The sequence below is a fragment of the Mandrillus leucophaeus genome, unplaced genomic scaffold, assembly GCF_000951045.1.
Source record: "Mandrillus leucophaeus isolate KB7577 unplaced genomic scaffold, Mleu.le_1.0 Scaffold13, whole genome shotgun sequence".
Taxonomy (NCBI): Eukaryota; Metazoa; Chordata; class Mammalia; order Primates; family Cercopithecidae; genus Mandrillus; species Mandrillus leucophaeus.
The window spans coordinates 6849059-6867784 of NW_012101254.1; the positions used below are offsets into that span (position 1 = coordinate 6849059).

General features: G+C 50.6%; 1 protein-coding gene across 2 annotated transcripts in view; it reads left to right on the forward strand.

Moving 5' to 3' along the window:
- The window catches only part of DNMT3A (DNA (cytosine-5-)-methyltransferase 3 alpha), an 84488-nt gene extending 74263 nt beyond the window's left edge, over window positions 1-10225 (forward strand). For both annotated transcript variants that reach the window (XM_011972694.1, XM_011972695.1), the window contains 7 exons: window positions 1540-1685; window positions 2515-2605; window positions 2795-2943; window positions 4017-4102; window positions 6190-6259; window positions 7372-7490; window positions 8762-10225. In XM_011972694.1, coding sequence (XP_011828084.1) covers window positions 1540-1685; window positions 2515-2605; window positions 2795-2943; window positions 4017-4102; window positions 6190-6259; window positions 7372-7490; window positions 8762-8903 — 803 coding nt within the window. In that variant the 3' untranslated portion in view covers window positions 8904-10225. The remainder of the gene's footprint in view (window positions 1-1539; window positions 1686-2514; window positions 2606-2794; window positions 2944-4016; window positions 4103-6189; window positions 6260-7371; window positions 7491-8761) is intronic.
- The last annotated feature ends 8501 nt before the right edge of the window (window positions 10226-18726 follow it).

The following is an 18726-nucleotide window of genomic DNA, read 5'->3' on the forward strand; positions in this document are numbered from 1 at the left end:
CTGCAACCTCTGCCTCCCCGGTTCAAGCGATTCTCCTGCCTCAGCCTCTCGAGTAGCTGGGACTACAGGCACCCACCATCACGCCCAGATAATTTTTGTATTTTTTAGCAGAGACGGGGTTTCACCATGTTGGCCAGGCTGGACTCGATCTCTTGACCTTGTGATCCGCCCACCTCAGCCTCCCAAAGTGCTGGGATTACAGGCATGAGCCACCGCACCCGGCCAAAGCTACATTCTTTATTTGTAAGTGCTACGTAGGGTTCCATTGAGTCAAACTGCCGTAATTTACTTAACGAACCCTTATTAGATCATTTACTATTTTTTTATTATTATAAGTAGTGCTGTGACAAGCATCGTGATAGAGTATCTTTCTATATTTGAACCACTCCCTCCTTAGGAAAACCTTTAGGAGATGCTGGGTCACCCTGTAGGCATTGTTTGCTTCATGTGACTCTGGACACTGCAGAAAGCGTCCTAGGAGGTTGTGAAGACACATCCACCCCCTGCCCTGCCCCCTAGCCAAGGCTTCCTGGCTTTTAAGAAAGGAATAGCTCTTCTTAAAATTTGTGTCTTTGGCCAAAGAGATAGGTGGTCTCAACCCAGGGACCCTGGTTAGAGGGTGAGGCGGAGGGGGTGGCTTCCCTGGCCAGATGTTTGTCTTCTGTTCTCAGCTCCATGCTGCTCTTCTGTAAACCTAGAAAAGTTCATTTACGGCTTTTTGTATCCCAGGCTGGAACCTTGAGGCCTTCTTAAATCATGTCACACCCCAGGAGGCTGTAAAAGCTCCTTGGCTGGGGGACGTATTGGGAGCAGCAGAAACAGTGCCGTACCCTGTTTCTCCTGAGACCCTCTCGGTATCTGCTCTGATTGTTTCCTTGCCTCAGTTCAACTAGCATTTCTGGAGGGGGAGGGATCGTAGTAAGAAAATCAGTGTGGTTAGCTCGGGAAGCACAGTGAAGGAGGCCTCTTCTGTCTGGAAGAGCCCTTGCAATCCACGAGAGGGCTGAGTGAGGAATGGAAACTACTCTGATGGGGAGGCAAGGGATGCACAGAGTTGGGGACTCACAGCGGAGGGGGCAGGGATTCCAGGGGACTATTGGATGGGGCAGGGCATTGATGAAACCTTTGTGGAGCAGGGAGCATTCAGGTGGAGTCTCAAAGGGTGGGGTAGAATTGCAGCAGGAGGTGATAAGAGGGTATGGAAGGACCAAGCTGTAGACGGACAACAACAAAGAAAAGGCCCCCAAAAAGTCAGCTGCGATTCTTCCTGGATCCTGGAACCGTGTACACTCGGGTCAGTTTTCTGCAGCTTTGACAGCCTTCCAGACAGGCCAAACGAGGCATGAGACAGAGCCTCGATGTCCTTACTGTGGATACTCCAGTTGGATCCAGAAAGGATTTAAGGCATCTTCAGGGAAAAGACAGGACTTGGGTCTACAGCTGACCCCATGGGTCCTGTTGGCCAGCAGGCTCACCTGCCAAGACCAGGGTGCCAGGGAGATGGCTCCAAGTAACGGTGCTGTCTGCTGGCTGGTGCAGGGCTCCTGGTGCTGAAGGACTTGGGCATTCAGGTGGACCGCTACATTGCCTCGGAGGTGTGTGAGGACTCCATCACGGTGGGCATGGTGCGGCACCAGGGGAAGATCATGTACGTCGGGGACGTCCGCAGCGTCACACAGAAGCATGTATGTCCATGCTGTGGGGCGCAGCCCGTCTTCCCCACCCTGCACACTCAGCACCTGGAGGCAGCCCTTGCCTCCTTTCATTTTGTTCATTTGCCCTCTTTCTCTTCACCCTTTGCCCCAGCCTCTTTTTCTCCTTATCTTCCATTTGTCCTCTGTCTTGAGAGGGTAAAGGGCAAATTGAAATGGGAATTTGGGCTAGGCATGGTGGCTCATGCCTATAATGCCAGCACTTTGGGAGGCCAAGGTAGGAGAATCCCTTGAAGCCAGGGGTTTAAGACTAGCTTGGGCAACATAGTGCCTACTTGAGCTCTGGCTACTCCCTGGACTGGTTTCTGGGCCATTTCTGGAAGAGCTTTTTGGATTAGAGAGAGGTTCCTGTCCTCCCAGTACTTTTGGCAAATAGCTTTACCAGCTTCCATATCTGGGAGGCTCGGGCAGGGTCTTCCCTTAACCATGACTACAGGCCCTCTGGAGTCCTGAAGGGCAATTGGAGGACACTCACATGGCCCAGACACCCTGCCTAAGACACTCAGAGTGCCAGGTACCTTCAGACTCAGCCGTTCACGTGGGTCGCCTTCCCATTGGGCGGCTGTGTTGCCTGCCTGGGTGATACTAATTTCCCCACTGGCCTGAGAAATGATCCAACTTGGTCCCCTTCTTGTTTAGGACTTGTCCATGGTTGCAGTTAGGGTCGTGAGCCTGCAGAGCAGCTGGGTCTCCTCTTTCGTGTCAAAGGACTTCTTTGCCAAGTTCACAGATAATTTCTCTTTCTTCCTGTCTGCCTCTGTCCCTGGACAGCAGGCCCATCACTTTGCCTTTATCCTCCCAGATCCAGGAGTGGGGCCCATTCGATCTGGTGATTGGGGGCAGTCCCTGCAATGACCTCTCCATCGTCAACCCTGCTCGCAAGGGCCTTTACGGTAGGTACCATCCTGTCCCCTCCACCTTCTCAGCTGGTGCTTCTGCACGTAGGCTTCCTCCTTGGATATTTCTGCCCTGGGACAGCTATTCCCGATGACCCTGTCTTCCCGTGCCCTCCCCGTGCCCGAGCCACACCACTGTCCTATGCAGACAGCCCCAGCTGATGGCTTTCTCTTCCGACCTCTCAGAGGGCACTGGCCGGCTCTTCTTTGAGTTCTACCGCCTCCTGCATGATGCGCGGCCCAAGGAGGGAGATGATCGCCCCTTCTTCTGGCTCTTTGAGAATGTGGTGGCCATGGGCGTTAGTGACAAGAGGGACATCTCACGATTTCTCGAGGTATAGCCAGCAACCTTGGTTTGGCCAGCTCACTAATGGCTTCTACCTTGGACTGCTGCTTCATCCTGTCTCATCTGCATTGTGGAGCTGGGGACTGGTGACTTCTGCTTTGCAAGGGGCCTGTTTGGGAAGCCCCAGGCTTCCCGGATAGAAAGGGAGGAAGCAGGGTTAGAGGCCTACCTCAGAAAGAGCCAGTGGTCTCACTCTAAGAGGTGGCATTGTGGGTGTGAACCTCCGGGGTTGAAGGACCTGTCACTAAATTGGGTGGAGCGCCAGACTCCTGGGGTTGTGCATTCTGTATGGTGTTTGTTACACACCGGGACCTTTGAGAGGACAAAATCAGTTTTACCTGAGCAAGAAGGGCCTATCTTCATTCCCTGGTACTCGAGAAGAAAACAGGACTCAGCTCAGTTTTCATTCCTTATCATGTGAATCCCCGTTTAACCCTGAGCCAAGTCTGAGCCACGTGCAGAGGGCTTCTGCTGCCGGAGGCGTACTCGGAGTGGCCCTTCTGGGAGCTCAAGCCCACCTGTGCTCCTGAGTCTTGGGTGGGTCACACTGTGAGCTGGTGTTCTGACTATAAGTGTGAGCAGGTGTCTATTTGAGTTATAATCAGGGCTCATGGTAAACACACGCATACTCGCTGGAGCCTGGGCTCTCCCAGCCTCTGGACAGTCTGGAGCCGCACTGTGCAATATGGTAGCCACCAGCCACATGCGGCTATTTACATGAACATTAACCATTCAGCTCCTCAATCACATTGGCCTCATTTTAGGTACAAAATAGCCACCTGTACTAGTGGGCTAGTGGCCACTGAATTGAACAGTGTAGAGGACATCCCACCATCGCAGAAGTTCATTTGGACAATGCTGATCTAGAACGTTCCAGTGACAGCTTGTGGAATGTGGCTAGGTGTAATTCCAGCTTCTCCTGGAGGCTGCAGGCTAGCCCAGTGTGTGGCTCCTGAGAGAGAAGTAAGAGGCTTTGAGGCTTTAAGGCTCAACCCCAGCAGCATGCCGGCGCTGTTTCATGCTCCTCCTTGGCTCATCTTCAAACCGTCTCCTGTTTTGTAGTCCAACCCTGTGATGATTGATGCCAAAGAAGTGTCAGCTGCACACAGGGCCCGCTACTTCTGGGGTAACCTTCCCGGTATGAACAGGTTGGTGAAAGCTCCCGGGCCTGGGGGACTGTGGGCTGGGACTGCAGGTGGGATGGCCCATGGTTGGGGGACCCCTGAGCCGGGCCCTCTCTGGCCAGCCTCTGCTGAATGACTAGTTGCTCTGCCATGTTCCTTATTTCCTTTTCCTTGAGGAGGAAGAGGAGTCAGGGTATAGAAAATACTCATCTGAAACCAACAACTAGTGGTCTTAAAGCAGGACCTTTAGAGTCGTACTGTCTTTATACCAAAGAAGAGTCATGTGCTGCTGAGTTAGGTAGTTGGTTTTCTGACATTGTGATGTGTCCCGAACCCTCTGGTTCTTAGATTCTCCTGAGGCAAAGCCATGGGCATGGCTTTGGGGCTGGGAAGGGGAGTCGTGGCCACAGCCTGTTTCAGGAGAGGGAATCTTGCTATGGCTGCATGCAAGTTCAGGGTTCTGCTTAACTTAATTTTACTAATCACACAGTTTGTTGGCTTCAGGTCCTTTTTTGGAGAGATTTTCTTCAGTTAGTTTACACAGATAAAGATTTTAATATCTAGGAATGAAGAAAATTCATTTCATCAGGTATAAAACTGGCATTATAAAAAGGCTTTTTAGGTGAAAGAAATTGTCCAGAGTTGGCAATTCAAAAGCACACTGAGAGCTGCTCAGTTCCTGACCATTGTGGAGGGAAGCATCTTCCAGAGTGTTCTGAGTCATGGGTGTTAAACCTCCGTGGTGTGCTGCTTGGTATAACTAGAAGGCATCATTTCACCTGGCCTCAAACAGTCTCCCTCCTTGCTATTCCCATGAAGTTGGAGGACCTTCCCCATCTCATACATGTTTGGTAGAGTTGCTGGCGAGGGCTTGTTGAGGGGAAGGAGAGGGGGCATGGGGGCAGCTGGCCTAAAACTGTCCACCGAGAGGTCCCAAGATATATATGTGTATTGGGAAATGGATGGGCTAATGAGGTCCATAAAGTATTTTCATGGAACCATTCAGTGTCTCCTGACAGACCTTGGTCCTGTGGGGATTTCTCACCTGCTTCTTTCAACTCTAAAATACTAAACTCTGAGCTTCTAGGAGAAGCAGAGGTCCTGTATGCAGGGTCGAGAGTCGGGGGCATCTGTCGAGCACCTGATTTGACTGCAGGCCCCGCGGTTCCCACACTGAGATCCTGGAGCCAGTCAGGGAAGCCTTCCTTAAATATCCTTACATGTCAGGAAAGGTCAGTGTTGAAGGGGACAGCCAGTCAGTTATCTGGCCTGCACCCTAAGAAGTGACATGTTTAATGTCACAGAATTTTTGGTCTTCAGGGAACTGCAGAATTTAAGTCTTTTTTTTTTTTTTGAGACGGAGTCTTGCTCTGTTGCTCAGGCTGGAGTGCAGTGGCGCGATCCTGGCTCACTGCAGCCTCTGCCTCCCAGGTTCAAGTGATTCTCCTGCCTTCAGCCTCCTGAGTAGCTGGGATTACAGACACCTGCCACCACACCTGGGTAATTTTTATATTATTAGTAGAGACGGGTTTCACCATGTTGACCAGGATGAACTCAAACTCCTGACCTCAGGTGACCCGCCTGCCTCGGTCTTCCAAAGGGCTGGGATTACAGACATGAGCCACTGTGCCTGGCCCAGAATTTAGTCTTTTAAAACTGTACATTTAAGGCTTGCGGTTTAATTTCATCTAGTGGTCACACCCATGTAACAATCACCACAAATCAAGATACAAAACATTGTCACCCCCAAAGCTTGCTTTGCAGTGGGATGCTTAAAGCTCAGTGTATTTTAGACTAACTGATGTAAAGATAGCTGTACTTTTTTTCCTTTTCTGCTAGGTGTTATCTGCCTATTCATAATTTGAGACCACTTTTGAATTTACCTTTAAGGATTAACACTTGGTGGATTTGTGTCTGTGTAGAGCTGCAGCGTGTGTTCGTGTGTTTGCGGGGAGTTTGAAGAGGGTTTTGGCATGTGTGTGTGATTTGGGGAAGGGGGGTCTTACCCTGTGAATAAGTGGCTGCTGGGGGAGGGAGGGGAGTCGTGCAGCTGGGGCCCTTCCTGCTGTTCTCCAGGTTTCTGTCGTTACAGTCTCTCTTCTGCCTCCTAGGCCGTTGGCATCCACTGTGAATGATAAGCTGGAGCTGCAGGAGTGTCTGGAGCATGGCAGGATAGCCAAGGTCAGCTCCAGCGTCCAGAACCTGTGCTGGGGGGCAGGGAGAAGGAAGGGCAGGATGAGGTGGAGGTGTGGCCAGGGCCTTGTCCTGCCTGCTCCTCCAGCTAGTTTAGGAGACGGTGCAGGGTCATGCAGCAGGGCAGCCAGAGGAGGGCCCAGGGCTGCTGGCCTTCAGCCCTTCCTCCCTGGTGAGTGTCGCCCACCACCCTCTGGTAAACACTGAGGAGTCTTTACCAAGACCTGGACGTGCTATGCTTTTTTTTTTACATTTTTAAATTTTTTGGCCAAAACCTATTACAAAAACCTTCAAAGCAGAGCAGCCTCCTGTGATGTGGAAGCTCCATTTCTCTCTGGAGCTGGAATCTCCTGGAGTGAGTACGTGGGGCATTGGGTTCTGTGTCGGCAGGTTCCAGCATTCAGAACCACTGGCAGCTCCGAGAGCATCTTTGAGCCCCTCAGTAACTTGGCATCCTTTAGCCTACAAGTTACTCCACCTCTGAAAGAACTAATTCTTTGGAAGACTTGGAAAGTATAGTGGCTACAGCTTCTACTTCTAAAGTCTGTGGCTAGGCTGGGTGCGATGACTCACGCCTGTAATCCCAGCACTTCGGGAGGCCGAGGCAGGCGGATCACCTGAGGTCAGGAGTTTGAGACCAGCCTGGCCAACACGGTGAAACCCTGTCTGACTAAAAATACAAAAATTAGCTGGGTGTGGTGGCGGGTGCCTGTAGTCCCAGCTACTCGGGAGTCTGAGGCATGAGAATCACTTGAACCCAGGAGGTGGAGGTTACAGTGAGCTGAGATCACGCCACTGCACTCCAGCCTGGTGACAGAGCGAGACTCCATCTCAAAAAAAAAAAAAAAAAATTCTGTGGCTAGATGGATCTGACTAAGATTAGCTAGGTGACCTCCAAGAAGGAAGAAAAGTGGGGCTGTGGGGTCTGCGGAGGCTCCTGCCTGGCGAACTCTGCTCACTCAGAGCCATACCCAGCCCCCTGGGTGGACCAGGCCCTGTCAGGGTTTGGCGAGTACCTGACATACTTGGTAGACTCATGACCAGTGTTGGCTGGTGAATGATTTCATGCTTATTCCTCTTTTCTCCTCTTCGTCATCTAGTTCAGCAAAGTGAGGACCATTACTACGAGGTCAAACTCCATAAAGCAGGGCAAAGACCAGCATTTCCCCGTCTTCATGAATGAGAAAGAGGACATCTTATGGTGCACTGAAATGGAAAGGTACCCGGGTTGTGCTGGCATCCGGCTGCAGTGTGGGCTGTTCTGCTTGCTGTGCTTGCTGGGGGGGTCCTCTGCCTTTCCCACCTGGCTTGTTTTCCACAAACGTCCTGGGAACAGTGCGTTTTATCAAGCATTTCTCAACATGTCAGACTCCTGGGGTGGACTCCTGGTAGATCAGGCTCCTGTGTATTTTAAGGCTGGCCCCAAGTAAGGGGAGTCTAGGGGCCAGGAGCAGTGGCTCATGCCTATAATCCCAGCCCTTTGGGAGGCCGAGGCAGGCAGATCACCTGAGGTCAGGAGTTGGAGACCAGCCTGGCTAACACGGTGAAACCGCATCTCTACTAAAAATACAAAAATTAGCCAGGCATGGTCGCGGGTGCCTGTAGTCCCAGTTACTCAGGAGGCTGTCAGGAGAATTGCTTGAATCTTGGAGGTGGAGGTTGCAGTGAGCTGAGATTGTGCCACTGTGCTCCAGTCTGGGCAACAGAGAGACTCTATCTCAAAGGAAAAAAAAAAGGAGGAGTCTAGGAATCCCCTTCTGCCTTGTCTCCCAGAGACCCTGCTGATCCCCAAGGAACCGCTGCAGCGACAGGACCTTCCTTAACTTGTGGTGCCCATTTTGTAGGCCAAGCCAGCATAGGGCCAGGCAGACCTTACAGCCTCAACACCCTGATTTGGTGCAAATGGGACTCTCGGGGCTGGATGACCTTCTTGTTCTCTAAGTGTAACTAGGATTTAGCCAGACAAAGAGACCATTTACACAAACAACCAGAGCAAACAGGAAATCCTTCAGCTTCTGAAGTCAGGCAGGAGTTCGGCTCCTTTTCACCTTCCCTCCTCTCGGCGGGGAGGATGCTAGGGCTGTGTGTTCATTACGTGCAGACTCGAGGTGTACGTTGCCGAGCTAACCCTGCAGGAGAGGAGAACTGGAGAGTGTGTCCTGGAGGTATTTCTGAGGGATTGTTCAAAATTACTCTTATTTCTGCTGGGTTGTGAAACGCTAGGCAGTGATGACCTTACTACCTTTAAGGCCACAGAAACTAGCACAGTGCCTGTCACATGGTTGGCGATCCGAGTACTGGGTTGTTTGTAAAGGACAGAAGACTCGGCAGAACTAAACAGGCGTCAGGGGAGTTGGTGGGTGCGAGTGCCCCTGTCCCTGCACTTCGGGCAGCTGCTGGTCCTCCGGGTCCTGCTGTGTGATTAGATGGCTTCCAGGCAGCCTGGTCCGGCCAGTGCTCATCCTGCCCTCTCTGCCTTTTCTCCCCCAGGGTATTTGGTTTCCCTGTCCACTATACTGACGTCTCCAACATGAGCCGCTTGGCGAGGCAGAGACTGCTGGGCCGGTCGTGGAGCGTGCCAGTCATCCGCCACCTCTTCGCTCCGCTGAAGGAGTATTTTGCGTGTGTGTAAGGGACATGGGGGCAAACTGAGGTAGCGACACAAAGTTAAACAAACAAACAAAAAAACACAAAACATAATAAAACACCGAGAACGTGAGGATGGAGAGAAGTATCAGCACCCAGAAGAGAAAAAGGAATTTAAAACAAAAACCACAGAGGCGGAAGTACCGGAGGGCTTTGCCTTGCGAAAAGGGTTGGACATCATCTCCTGATTTTTCAATGTTATTCTTCAGTCCTATTTAAAAACAAAACCAAGCTCCCTCCCCTTCCTCCCCCTCCCCTTTTTTTTTCGATCAGACCTTTTGTTTTCTACTCTTTTCAGAGGGATTTTCTGTTTGTTTGGGTTTTGTTTCTTGCTGTGACTGAAACAAGAAGGTTATTGCAGCAAAAATCAGTAACGAAAAATAGTAACAATACCTTGCAGAGGAAAGGTGGGAGAGAGGAAAAAAGGAAATTCTATAGAAATCTATATATTGGGGTTTGTTTTTGTTTTTTTTTTTGTTTTGTTTTTTTGTTTTGTTTTTTTTTTTTGTTTTTTTTTTTTACTATATATCTTTTTTTTTGTTGTCTCTAGCCTGATCAGATAGGAGCACAAGCAGGGGACGGAAAGAGAGAGACACTCAGGCGGCAGCATTCCCTCCCAGCCACTGAGCTGTCGTGCCAGCACCATTCCTGGTCACGCAAAACAGAACCCAGTTAGCAGCAGGGAGATGAGAACACCACACAAGACACTTTTCTATAGTATTTCAGGTGCCTACCACACAGGAAACCTTGAAGAAAATCAGTTTCTAGAAGCCGCTGTTACCTCTTGTTTACAGTTTATATATATATGATAGATATGAGATATATATATAAAAGGTACTGTTAACTACTGTACAACCTGACTTCATAATGGTGCTTTCAAACAGCGAGATGAGTAAAAACATCAGCTTCCACGTTGCCTTCTGCGCAAAGGGTTTCACCAAGGATGGAGAAAGGGAGACAGCTTGCAGATGGCGCGTTCTCACAGTGGGCTCTTCCCCTTGGTTTGTAACGGAGTGAAGGAGGAGAACTTGGGAGCCAGGTTCTCCCTGCCAAAAAGGGGGCTAGATGAGGTGGTCGGGCCCGTGGACAGCTGAGAGTGGGATTCATCCAGACTCATGCAATAACCTTTCGATTTTTTTCTAAAAGGAGACTCCCTCGGCAAGATGGCAGGGTACGGAGTCTTCAGGCCCAATTTCTCACTTTAGCCGATTTGAGGGCTCCTTGTGGTGGGATCAGAACTAATCCAGAGTGTGGGAAAGTGACAGTCAAAACCCCACCTGGAGCAAATAAAAAAACATACAAAACGTACTGGTGCTTTCCTGTCTAAGTCGCCTTTTGTGTGTTCTTTTATGAGGCCCCCACCATCCACCCCTCTGTGCACAAGGCGGCTCCCGGCCCCTGGAATGTGATGTTTTTGGTCATCTCCAAAGGCTGCAGTTTTATACTGGGAGGCTGATGACACCTTTTATTATAATTATTCTTATGGTTCTGGTTATAATTATGTTTGTTTTAAGATTTTCTTTAAGAAAACAAAAACCCAACACCCTTCCCTTTAGGTTTCAAACCAAGGTGCGGGAGCAGGGTGCTTCTGAGTTAGCGGTGGCTCTGGTGCCCTGGCTCCCACCCCTCGGGCCAGGTGGGCCACTGGGCATGGTGACAGCTGGGCGGCCAGGGAGTCCCTAAGGTCTGCCTTCTGGGCTTGTCACTCTTCTCTTCTACTTCCCCTCCTCTTGAGTCGGGTGTGTCAGGGCTGGAGGGAGGACCGGCCGTCTCTCTCCTTGTGTGTGTGATTGGAGTGGTGTGTATTTCTTTTCTAGTACTTGGTCTGATGATAGCTGTGCTCTTACCTCGAGTCAGCAGCACCTGGAGCCCCAAGTGCTCGACACTTTGTTCAACTTCCTACAAGGCAGGCGGCCTGGCGCCAGCAGTAGGAAGGGAAGGCATTGTTGGCTCCAGGGTGAGGGCCCGATGGGCAGGTGCTTGCCTGGGTAGATGGGGTGTAGATATGTGGCATATAGAGATATATATTTTATAATGGGAGGGGGGATGGCACCTCCTGGGACTGGTAGAGCTGGGAGGTGTGTCGGCAAGCACATGGCCTCAAGTCCACGTCCCTAGAAAGATGGGGCCTACGGTGATAGGCGCTCTATAAATACATAGATAGGGTCATGTATAAGAAATATTATGGGGTGGGGAGTGGGGGAAGCAGGCTCAGTGTGCTGAGCCTCGGTCCCCACTGCGGATATAAACCCCACACCAGTCAGTCAATCTCACACGCATACACAGGAGCATATTTCTGTACTGATGCATAATGAATGCACTCACACACACACGCCAGGGGGCTCCCAGCACTCTTCTCCCAGGGTTCAGGACTTTGTGGAGTCAGCCCGTGCAGCTATTTACCTCTGTTGCCCTGATTGCAGGTAGACTGTCAATCCCAGAAGTTGCTAGGTGCTGAGGCAGGAAAAGGAGGAGGTTTCTTTCAGCAGGTGCTCTCCTCTAGCAGGTAGTGTTCTATCTCTTTTGCCCCTGGTGATGTCAAAAGATTCTTCTGTTAGCAACCTGTGATACTGACCTGCAACTCTAGGCACCAGTCAAGTCAGCCCTCAACTCCCCCTACCTATTCTCCCCCAACTGAAATCAAATTGACATCCAGGTCTGTCTTGGCCAGGGGGCTTCCATTGGGGAAAAAAAAAAAAAAATGGGACAGTGAACCTCACCTATTGAATAAACCAAATTAGTAATTAGTGACAAAACTAAACCAAGGCTTGGACCCCCTGCTCATTACTCAGGAGGAAATTCACACAGCTGGTGGCCGGTCTCACTCCTTTTTGGGGTGCTTGGTCCTAGACCCCAATCGACTGTCTCCTCGACAGATTGGTGTTTAAGATCATGCCCAGTTGCTTCCTGTTACCTCTGACAGGTGGTGACTGGGCCGCTGTGGGGCTGGAGCAGCGAGGAAGGGAGCCTCTGCCCCCTCAGTGGAGCCCTGTGCTAACTGTGGTGCTCACCCAGCCCCTCCTTGCTCCCGCAGGGCTCTGTCCTTCGGGCCTGGAGTCCACCAGCGCCACTCCAGGAGGGCTGGGGGAGGAGGGGCTGCCTCAGGCAGTCCAAGGTGCTCCCTCCCCCGCTGGCCAATGCTAAGGTCTTCCCTGCTCCCAGGGTCAGGACGGAGGTTCCTAACGCTCAGGCTTTCCCAAGCCACTGCTTAGTGACAGCCTTTCTAGCGGCCCAAGCTCCACCGGAACTGGGCCTGGTGCTCCACCCAAGGGGTTGGTGTGGGGACTTGGGAAGAGACTTGGTAGCCAAGGGCATGGCAAGCCTGGGGGATTCCTGTGGGCTGGCTTGCTCCAGGAGGGAGTGCTGGGCACAGAGGAGCCCTTACGGCTGACAGCTTGAGAGCACTTGTTCCTCCAGGTCTAGCCACTTGACCTGGCCCTAGAATGGACCAGATGCCCCAGGGGTCACGGCCCCCCCCTTGCAGGGACAAGAGTTAACAATCACCAGCTTTTCTTCCAGCCCAGCCTGTGGGCTTGGTCTCACAGTAGAACCTGGGAGAGTGTGGGGCTTCGGGATTGTGCCAACTTGGCCGAGTTGAGATACGCTTAATCCACCTCAACCCTGGGGTCTCTGGGGACAGGTATTGTGTCACCTTCCAAGGGGCACTGAGCTTCAGCAGGCTGTAGATAAGGCAGAGGTTAGAGGCAGTGGAGGGGAGAGCCAAGAAGGCCTAGGGAAAATTACCATATTCCCTGTGGAATTTTCTTTCCAAAGAGCAGGCCCATTTCCCCCTTAGAAACAAGGGTTCTGGGGGCTGAGGATGACAGCTTCCCTCCTGCAGGTGCCAGGTGGAGCATGATGCCAAAGAGATCCGTGGCTCTTGCCTGGGGGAGGTAGCCAGATGCTAGTGCAGAGGACACAGTCCTTGGCCTCCTGCCTAAGCAGGCAGCTAGTTTCCAGCAGGCGGCTGGTACTAACCCCCGCCCTGCGGGAGTGGCAGGTCAGTGCACCGGCAGACTGGGGGGCCGCAGGCGGGCACTAGCAGGGGTCTGCAGTCCACAGATGATGACATGAATCTGTTGCTGTCCTTTTCTCTCTAGGCCCCAGAGACTTCTTGCTATCGAACATCCTATTGGAAAGCAAACTTTCCAAGAGAGCATCCGGGACCTGTTAGCTTTTGAAACGGGCCTGGGTGTGATTGGCTGGTAGAGATGCCCGTGTGATTTTTGGCACGTTGCAGGAGTGTGGATTGGGACAGGCACCCCAGCAGGAAGGAAGGCTGACACCAAAGGGGTCTCACAGGGCCCAGCTCCCTTTGCTTCCCGATAATTGGCCACCAGGCCATGGTGACTCTGGGGAAGCCTAGATAGGAACACCCACCTTCTCCAGCAGGAGAAGGAATATTTCAGCAGAGCCATCTGGGAGATGTTCTTATAGGAAAACTGCAGTCGTTCATTCCATAGTTTTGCTTATATAAATAGAGTAGATTTGGGAGGCAGTTTTGAATTCCTGTTGCTACCCTGCTTGGTGCAGAGTTGCAGTGGCCCCAAGTGTCTTTCAGAGCTGTTGCTTTTAGGAGCCCCCTCAAGCTGTGGGTTAGGGCCAAGGCGGGAAGGGGGTGCTGCCTGGCACTGTACCCTGAAGAGGGCCGCTTGCTTCCTTTGGTCGGGAGCATGGCAGAGCCAAGATTCCAGTGGGAACCGAGTTTTCTAGCCAGGCCCCTGTTTTGGTCCCGGGAGGTGAGTAATCTGAGTTCGTCATTGCGCATTCTCCAGGCTGCCTGCTCCCAGTGCGGGAGACTAGAGAGGACCCTGGAGTTGTCCTCTGGGAGTCCTGCCTGTTTGCCAGGGAGCAGCTGAAACTTCCTCCCTCCCAACCCCGGGGTTGGAAAAGGTGTAGTGGAGGGATGGTCTGGAGTTAGGATGCCCTTCTGGCCATGCCCTGCGGAGCTGGGATTAAAGAAAGTGTCCGCCGCCTCCTCACCAGGCCCTGTGCTGGGGTCAGGAGGACCGGGAGGAGAGGGAAGGGTGAGAGGATGGACTCTGCTGTTGTAGTGTGAGCTCTGAAATCTTTACGTTTTGGTAAAGGCAGGCCAGGGTCTTTGAGGAGTGAGTTGGGGAACCTTGTCTCTGTGTTTCCAAGACCCAGCTAAGGTGGGCGTTTGGTGGGTGACCTGTCTCTGACCCAAGGCAGCAGAGTTCTGGGGGAGGGAGAAACAAGGAGCAGGGAGGACAAGGACACAAGATCCCTTTACTGGTGGTGACTTACTCACTTCCCCCACCAGAGGGCCCGGGCTCCCGAAACTCCCGTAACTGGAACGCTCCCTGGCTCAGCTCCACTGGGGGGTGAGGAGGGCGGCTCCCCCAGCCCCAGCCTAGCGGCCTCCAACCCTGTGCCTGAGGACATGAGCAGTGGTCTAAAGCGTCCCCTAGTCCCATTTCACTTCACCCACCGATTTGGTTGCACAGCCCTAGAATTCAACAGACAACAAAAATGCTGAAATTCCTTAGAATACGCAGAGGGAGGAGGTGACTCAACAAGGTGCTAAAACATTTTATTAAAAATATATATTGTTAAATTAAGTCTGCTGTCTGGACAATGACTGTTTGTTTTGTTTTCTTGTAGTGGAGTTTAAAAGAGACTATTATTTTACTCTGATATATTATTATTAAAAAGGCATTTTAACTTTGTACTTGAAAACTAAATGAGCGATTTCATGTGTTTTAGCTGAGGCATTGAAGTAGCGGGTGCTTACTTATTTGTGGGAAATCATGTATTCATACTGAAGAATAAACTCCGTAGCTGATTTGGTAATAACTTTTACTGTTACAGACGATTTCGCTTTGACCCCGGTGGCAGAGCACTTTTACTCCACATTCCACGCAGCTAAATGCAGGACTTCCCAGACTCTTCCCTCCCCAGCCCTCTTTCCTTTCTCTTAAGTTCCTCTTTTTTCCTTTATTATTATTTTTTCCTGGTTCCAGCATCCTTTCACCACTGTATTTTTTTTTTTTTTTTTTTTTTTTTTTTTTAGGGTTGCTTCTCTATTTATTGACAATAATAATGTACATTTCACAGTCTGGTTCTAGGACATCCAGGGAGGGGTGAGTGGGGGCCCGAGTGGGTCCCTGCCCCCCCCCGCCTGGTGTCCTGTTGTATCTCTGTGTAAGTGATGCTCGTGACATAGCTGTTTATGAAATAATTAAAGAGGTCAATGCGTACAACAGATGTAGAAAGTCTGTCAGTTCCGCCTTCATCACATTTTTTTTTTGTGCCCAGAAGAATATAATAAAGCTCCTTTCTAATGTACTTGTGCTGGAGAACACTTGAATAAATGGACTGTTTTTGTGCAAAAAGAAAAACGGAAAAAGCACCGTAATAATGTCCTTTTGTCTTGCGTCTCCTTTCCCTGTCGTGACTGTTCACAGCCATCTCTCCAGGGTGCTCAAGTACCTAAGCGGGGAGGTGCTAGTGTCAGACCATGCTAGGCCCAGACCATGCAGGGCCTCCCTAAAAATGTCACCTGTGTGAGCATCAAGTTAGTAAATGGGGGCTGTCCCCTGGGTGCAGGAAAGAGTTTGATTGACTGGAAGCTGAAAAATAAGTCATGGTGAGACAGGGTTGCTGGGAAAGCAAATTCAGCTCTGGGCTGAGCAACAGAAGTTTTAACACCAGAGCAGGGAGAGGAGCGCGCCTTTCGCCAATGCCTTGGTCAGACGCGGCGGGAGGAGGATTTTTGAACCTGGGTACTCTAAACAGGGTTTTGGCAGCAAGCGAGCATCCAGAGTGGTAGATGGTCTGGACTGTCAAGGGGCCCCGGAACAGATTGGGGCGTTTGTCCTAGAAAAAGCAAGAGTCGGTAGGCCAGTGTTTGTAAACACTGATGGGGTGAGCCCAAAGGGCTGGGGTCTTTCCAGGTGTTCCACAGGCGGGTGGAATGGTGCGGGGAAGCCAATGTCAGCGTAAGGGGAGGGAGGCCCCTTTCCCTGCTCCAGCCGACAATGCAAGGGCACCTTGAGGGCAGTGACAACCACTTGGGGATACCGCCAGTTTTCCTTCAGACCCCGAGTCTGAGTTCCTCTCACTGTCTGGCCCTCCCCAGAGCTGTCTTGCAAGTGGACAGTGCCTCATGGTCTGCAGAGCCCTTCACCCAGTGTTCCCTTTGTCTGCATGACTCATTAATCACTAGTTCTCTGTCTCCACCTATCTAAAGTGACCATCTGGCTGGGTGCAGTGGCTCATGCCTGTAATCCCAGCACTTTGAGAGGCTGAAGTGGGCGGATCACCTGAGGTTGGGAGTTCGAGATCAGCCTGGCCAATGTGCTGAAACCGCATCTCTACTAAGAATACAAAGATTAACCAGGTGTGGTGGTGCATGCCTGTAATCCCAGCTACTTGGGAAGTTGAGGTAGGAGAATCGCTTGAACCTGGGAGGTGGAGGTTGCAGTGAGCTCTCTGCGCCACTGCACTCCAGCCTGGGCAACAGAGTGAAACTGTATCAAGTAAATAAATAAATAAGACCATCTGAATAAATGCAGGAACTGGGATGATTCATACCACATCTCAGCTCTAAGACCTCAAGCATCTGTGTTTCAGTTTCATCTTCTAGGTGCCTAGTAGGTCTAGCCAGTGCTTGCTTCTCTTAAAGAAGGGTTACTTGGCTGGGCATGGTGGCTTATGCCTGTAATACCAACACACTGGGAGGCCGAGGCAGGTGGATCGCTTGAGGTCAGGAGTTCGAGACGAGCCTGGCCAACATGGTGAAACCCTCTCTCTACTAAAAACACAAAAATTATCCGGGCATGGTGGTGGGCACCTGTAATCCCAGCTACTCGGGAGGCTGAGGCAGGAGAATTGCTTGAACCCGGGAGGTGGAGGTTGCAGTGAACTGAGATTGTGCCACTGCACTCCAGCCTGGGTGACAGAGGGAGACTCTGTCTCAAAAAAAAAAAAAGAAAAAGAAAAGAAGGGTTACTCAGGTTACTCAAGATTTCTCTTACATTAGGTTTCGGGGAGGTTTAGGACTGTACCACTTCATTGGCAGTATTGAAAAAAATTACAAGGGGAACTGTTTGAGGAAAAGACGACAGCCCTACTAAACTAACAGGCTTTTTCCTCATGGGCACGTTTTTCTTTTTCACAAAGTTGTAACTATACATTTTTAAAAAGTACATTGTATCGTACTTTTCTTAGTATTTTTCAGTGTTGATGTAGAATTATTTTTATTTCAATAGTTTTTGGGGTACAGGTGGTTTGGTTACATGGATGAGTTCTTTAGTAGTGGAATTTTTTTTTAATGGCTTCGTGGCACTTTCTTGTTGGATATTTGTTTTTATTTTATTTTTAATTTTAGCTACAAATAGAGCTTCTGTAAACATTTTTATGTTTTGGCTTTTTTCTCTCTATATTTTGTATTTTTTCCTTAAAATGGATTCCCAGAAATAAAACTTACTGGGGCAAAGTAGCTGCACATTTTGATTGGCTCCTCACACACTTGCCTGATTTATCCGAGTGACTGGCAGACTGACGGCATCTTCAGCTCTCAGGCTCTCAGTTCAGAGAGAAGCAAACCTGGTTCTTAGTTTGACCAATTCAGAAACGTGTTCATCTCAGCGGGGAAGTAAAGACCTAAGATTTTCTTTTTCTTTTTTTTAGAATCTAGAAATTAGTAAGAAGCAAGAGGTATAATAAGCAACTTCATCTGGCCACTGAATTTTGAAAATTAGCTTACCTGAAGGAATCCTGGTAGAAGATGGAACTCAGACTGAATCTTCAAGACTTAGCTCCAAGGAGAGATGGGAGGGTTGGGAGAGGTGGGTATTGGTGCCCTTTCGCTCTGGAAGCCATGCCTGATTGTCCCAGTGTCATCAGAGCTGGGAGTGGGAGGTCTGGCAAGAACTTACGGGACAGAGGGAGCTACTGGAGCCATTTGGTTAATAAATACCATTCTGTGACAGGCCAAGTGCGGTGGCTCACACCTGTAATCCCAGCACTATGGGAGACCGAGGCAAGCAGATTGTCTGAGCTCAAGAGTTCGAGATCAGCCTGGGCAACATGGAAAAACCCCGTCTCTACTAAAATTACAAAAAAATTAGCCGGGCGTGGTGGTGTGTGCCTGTAATCTCAGCTATTTGGGAGGCAGAGGCATGAGAATCACTTGAACCTGGGAGTGGGAGGTTGCAGTGAACCAAGATGGCACCACTGCACTCCAGCTGGGACAACAGAGAAAAACTCTGTCTCAAAAAATAAATACATAAATATAATAATAATAATAATGATCCTGTGACAGTCCTGGGTTTAAGCAAGGCGTCATTTGGTGGCAGAGGGGTAAGGAGAGACAGGAGAAGAGTCAGGGCTGGGCTGAGTCAAGGTATTTGTGAAGTGACAGGTCCACAGCCCCTGAGACTGCCTCAGTGGGCAGCTCCAGCCCCGTGTCTGCTTGGATGTCGAGGAGATGCTGCATACCAGGCCCAGGCTTGTGGGGTCAGCACGGTGGGTCTCGAGTGGAATGCAGGAGAGAGGGAGACAAGAGGCTGCCTGGGTGCTGGCTGGTGAGGAGGCCAAGTGTGCATATAGTAGTGTGCATATAGTAGGGCCAGAGCTGCCAGCATGGGGAGTGGATGTAATTCCGGTGTGTGTGGGTGTGGGTACAGGGCTGCTATGAGGCTAACAACAAGTTTAGTTGCAGGCGAGGGCACAAAGTCACATCCAACGGGGACAGGGGACCCCGGGACTGTCTTCTAGAGTCACTCCCAAAGCTCCCTTTCTCCTTGGCTCTAATACACTTTTTTTTTTTTTTTTTTTTTTTT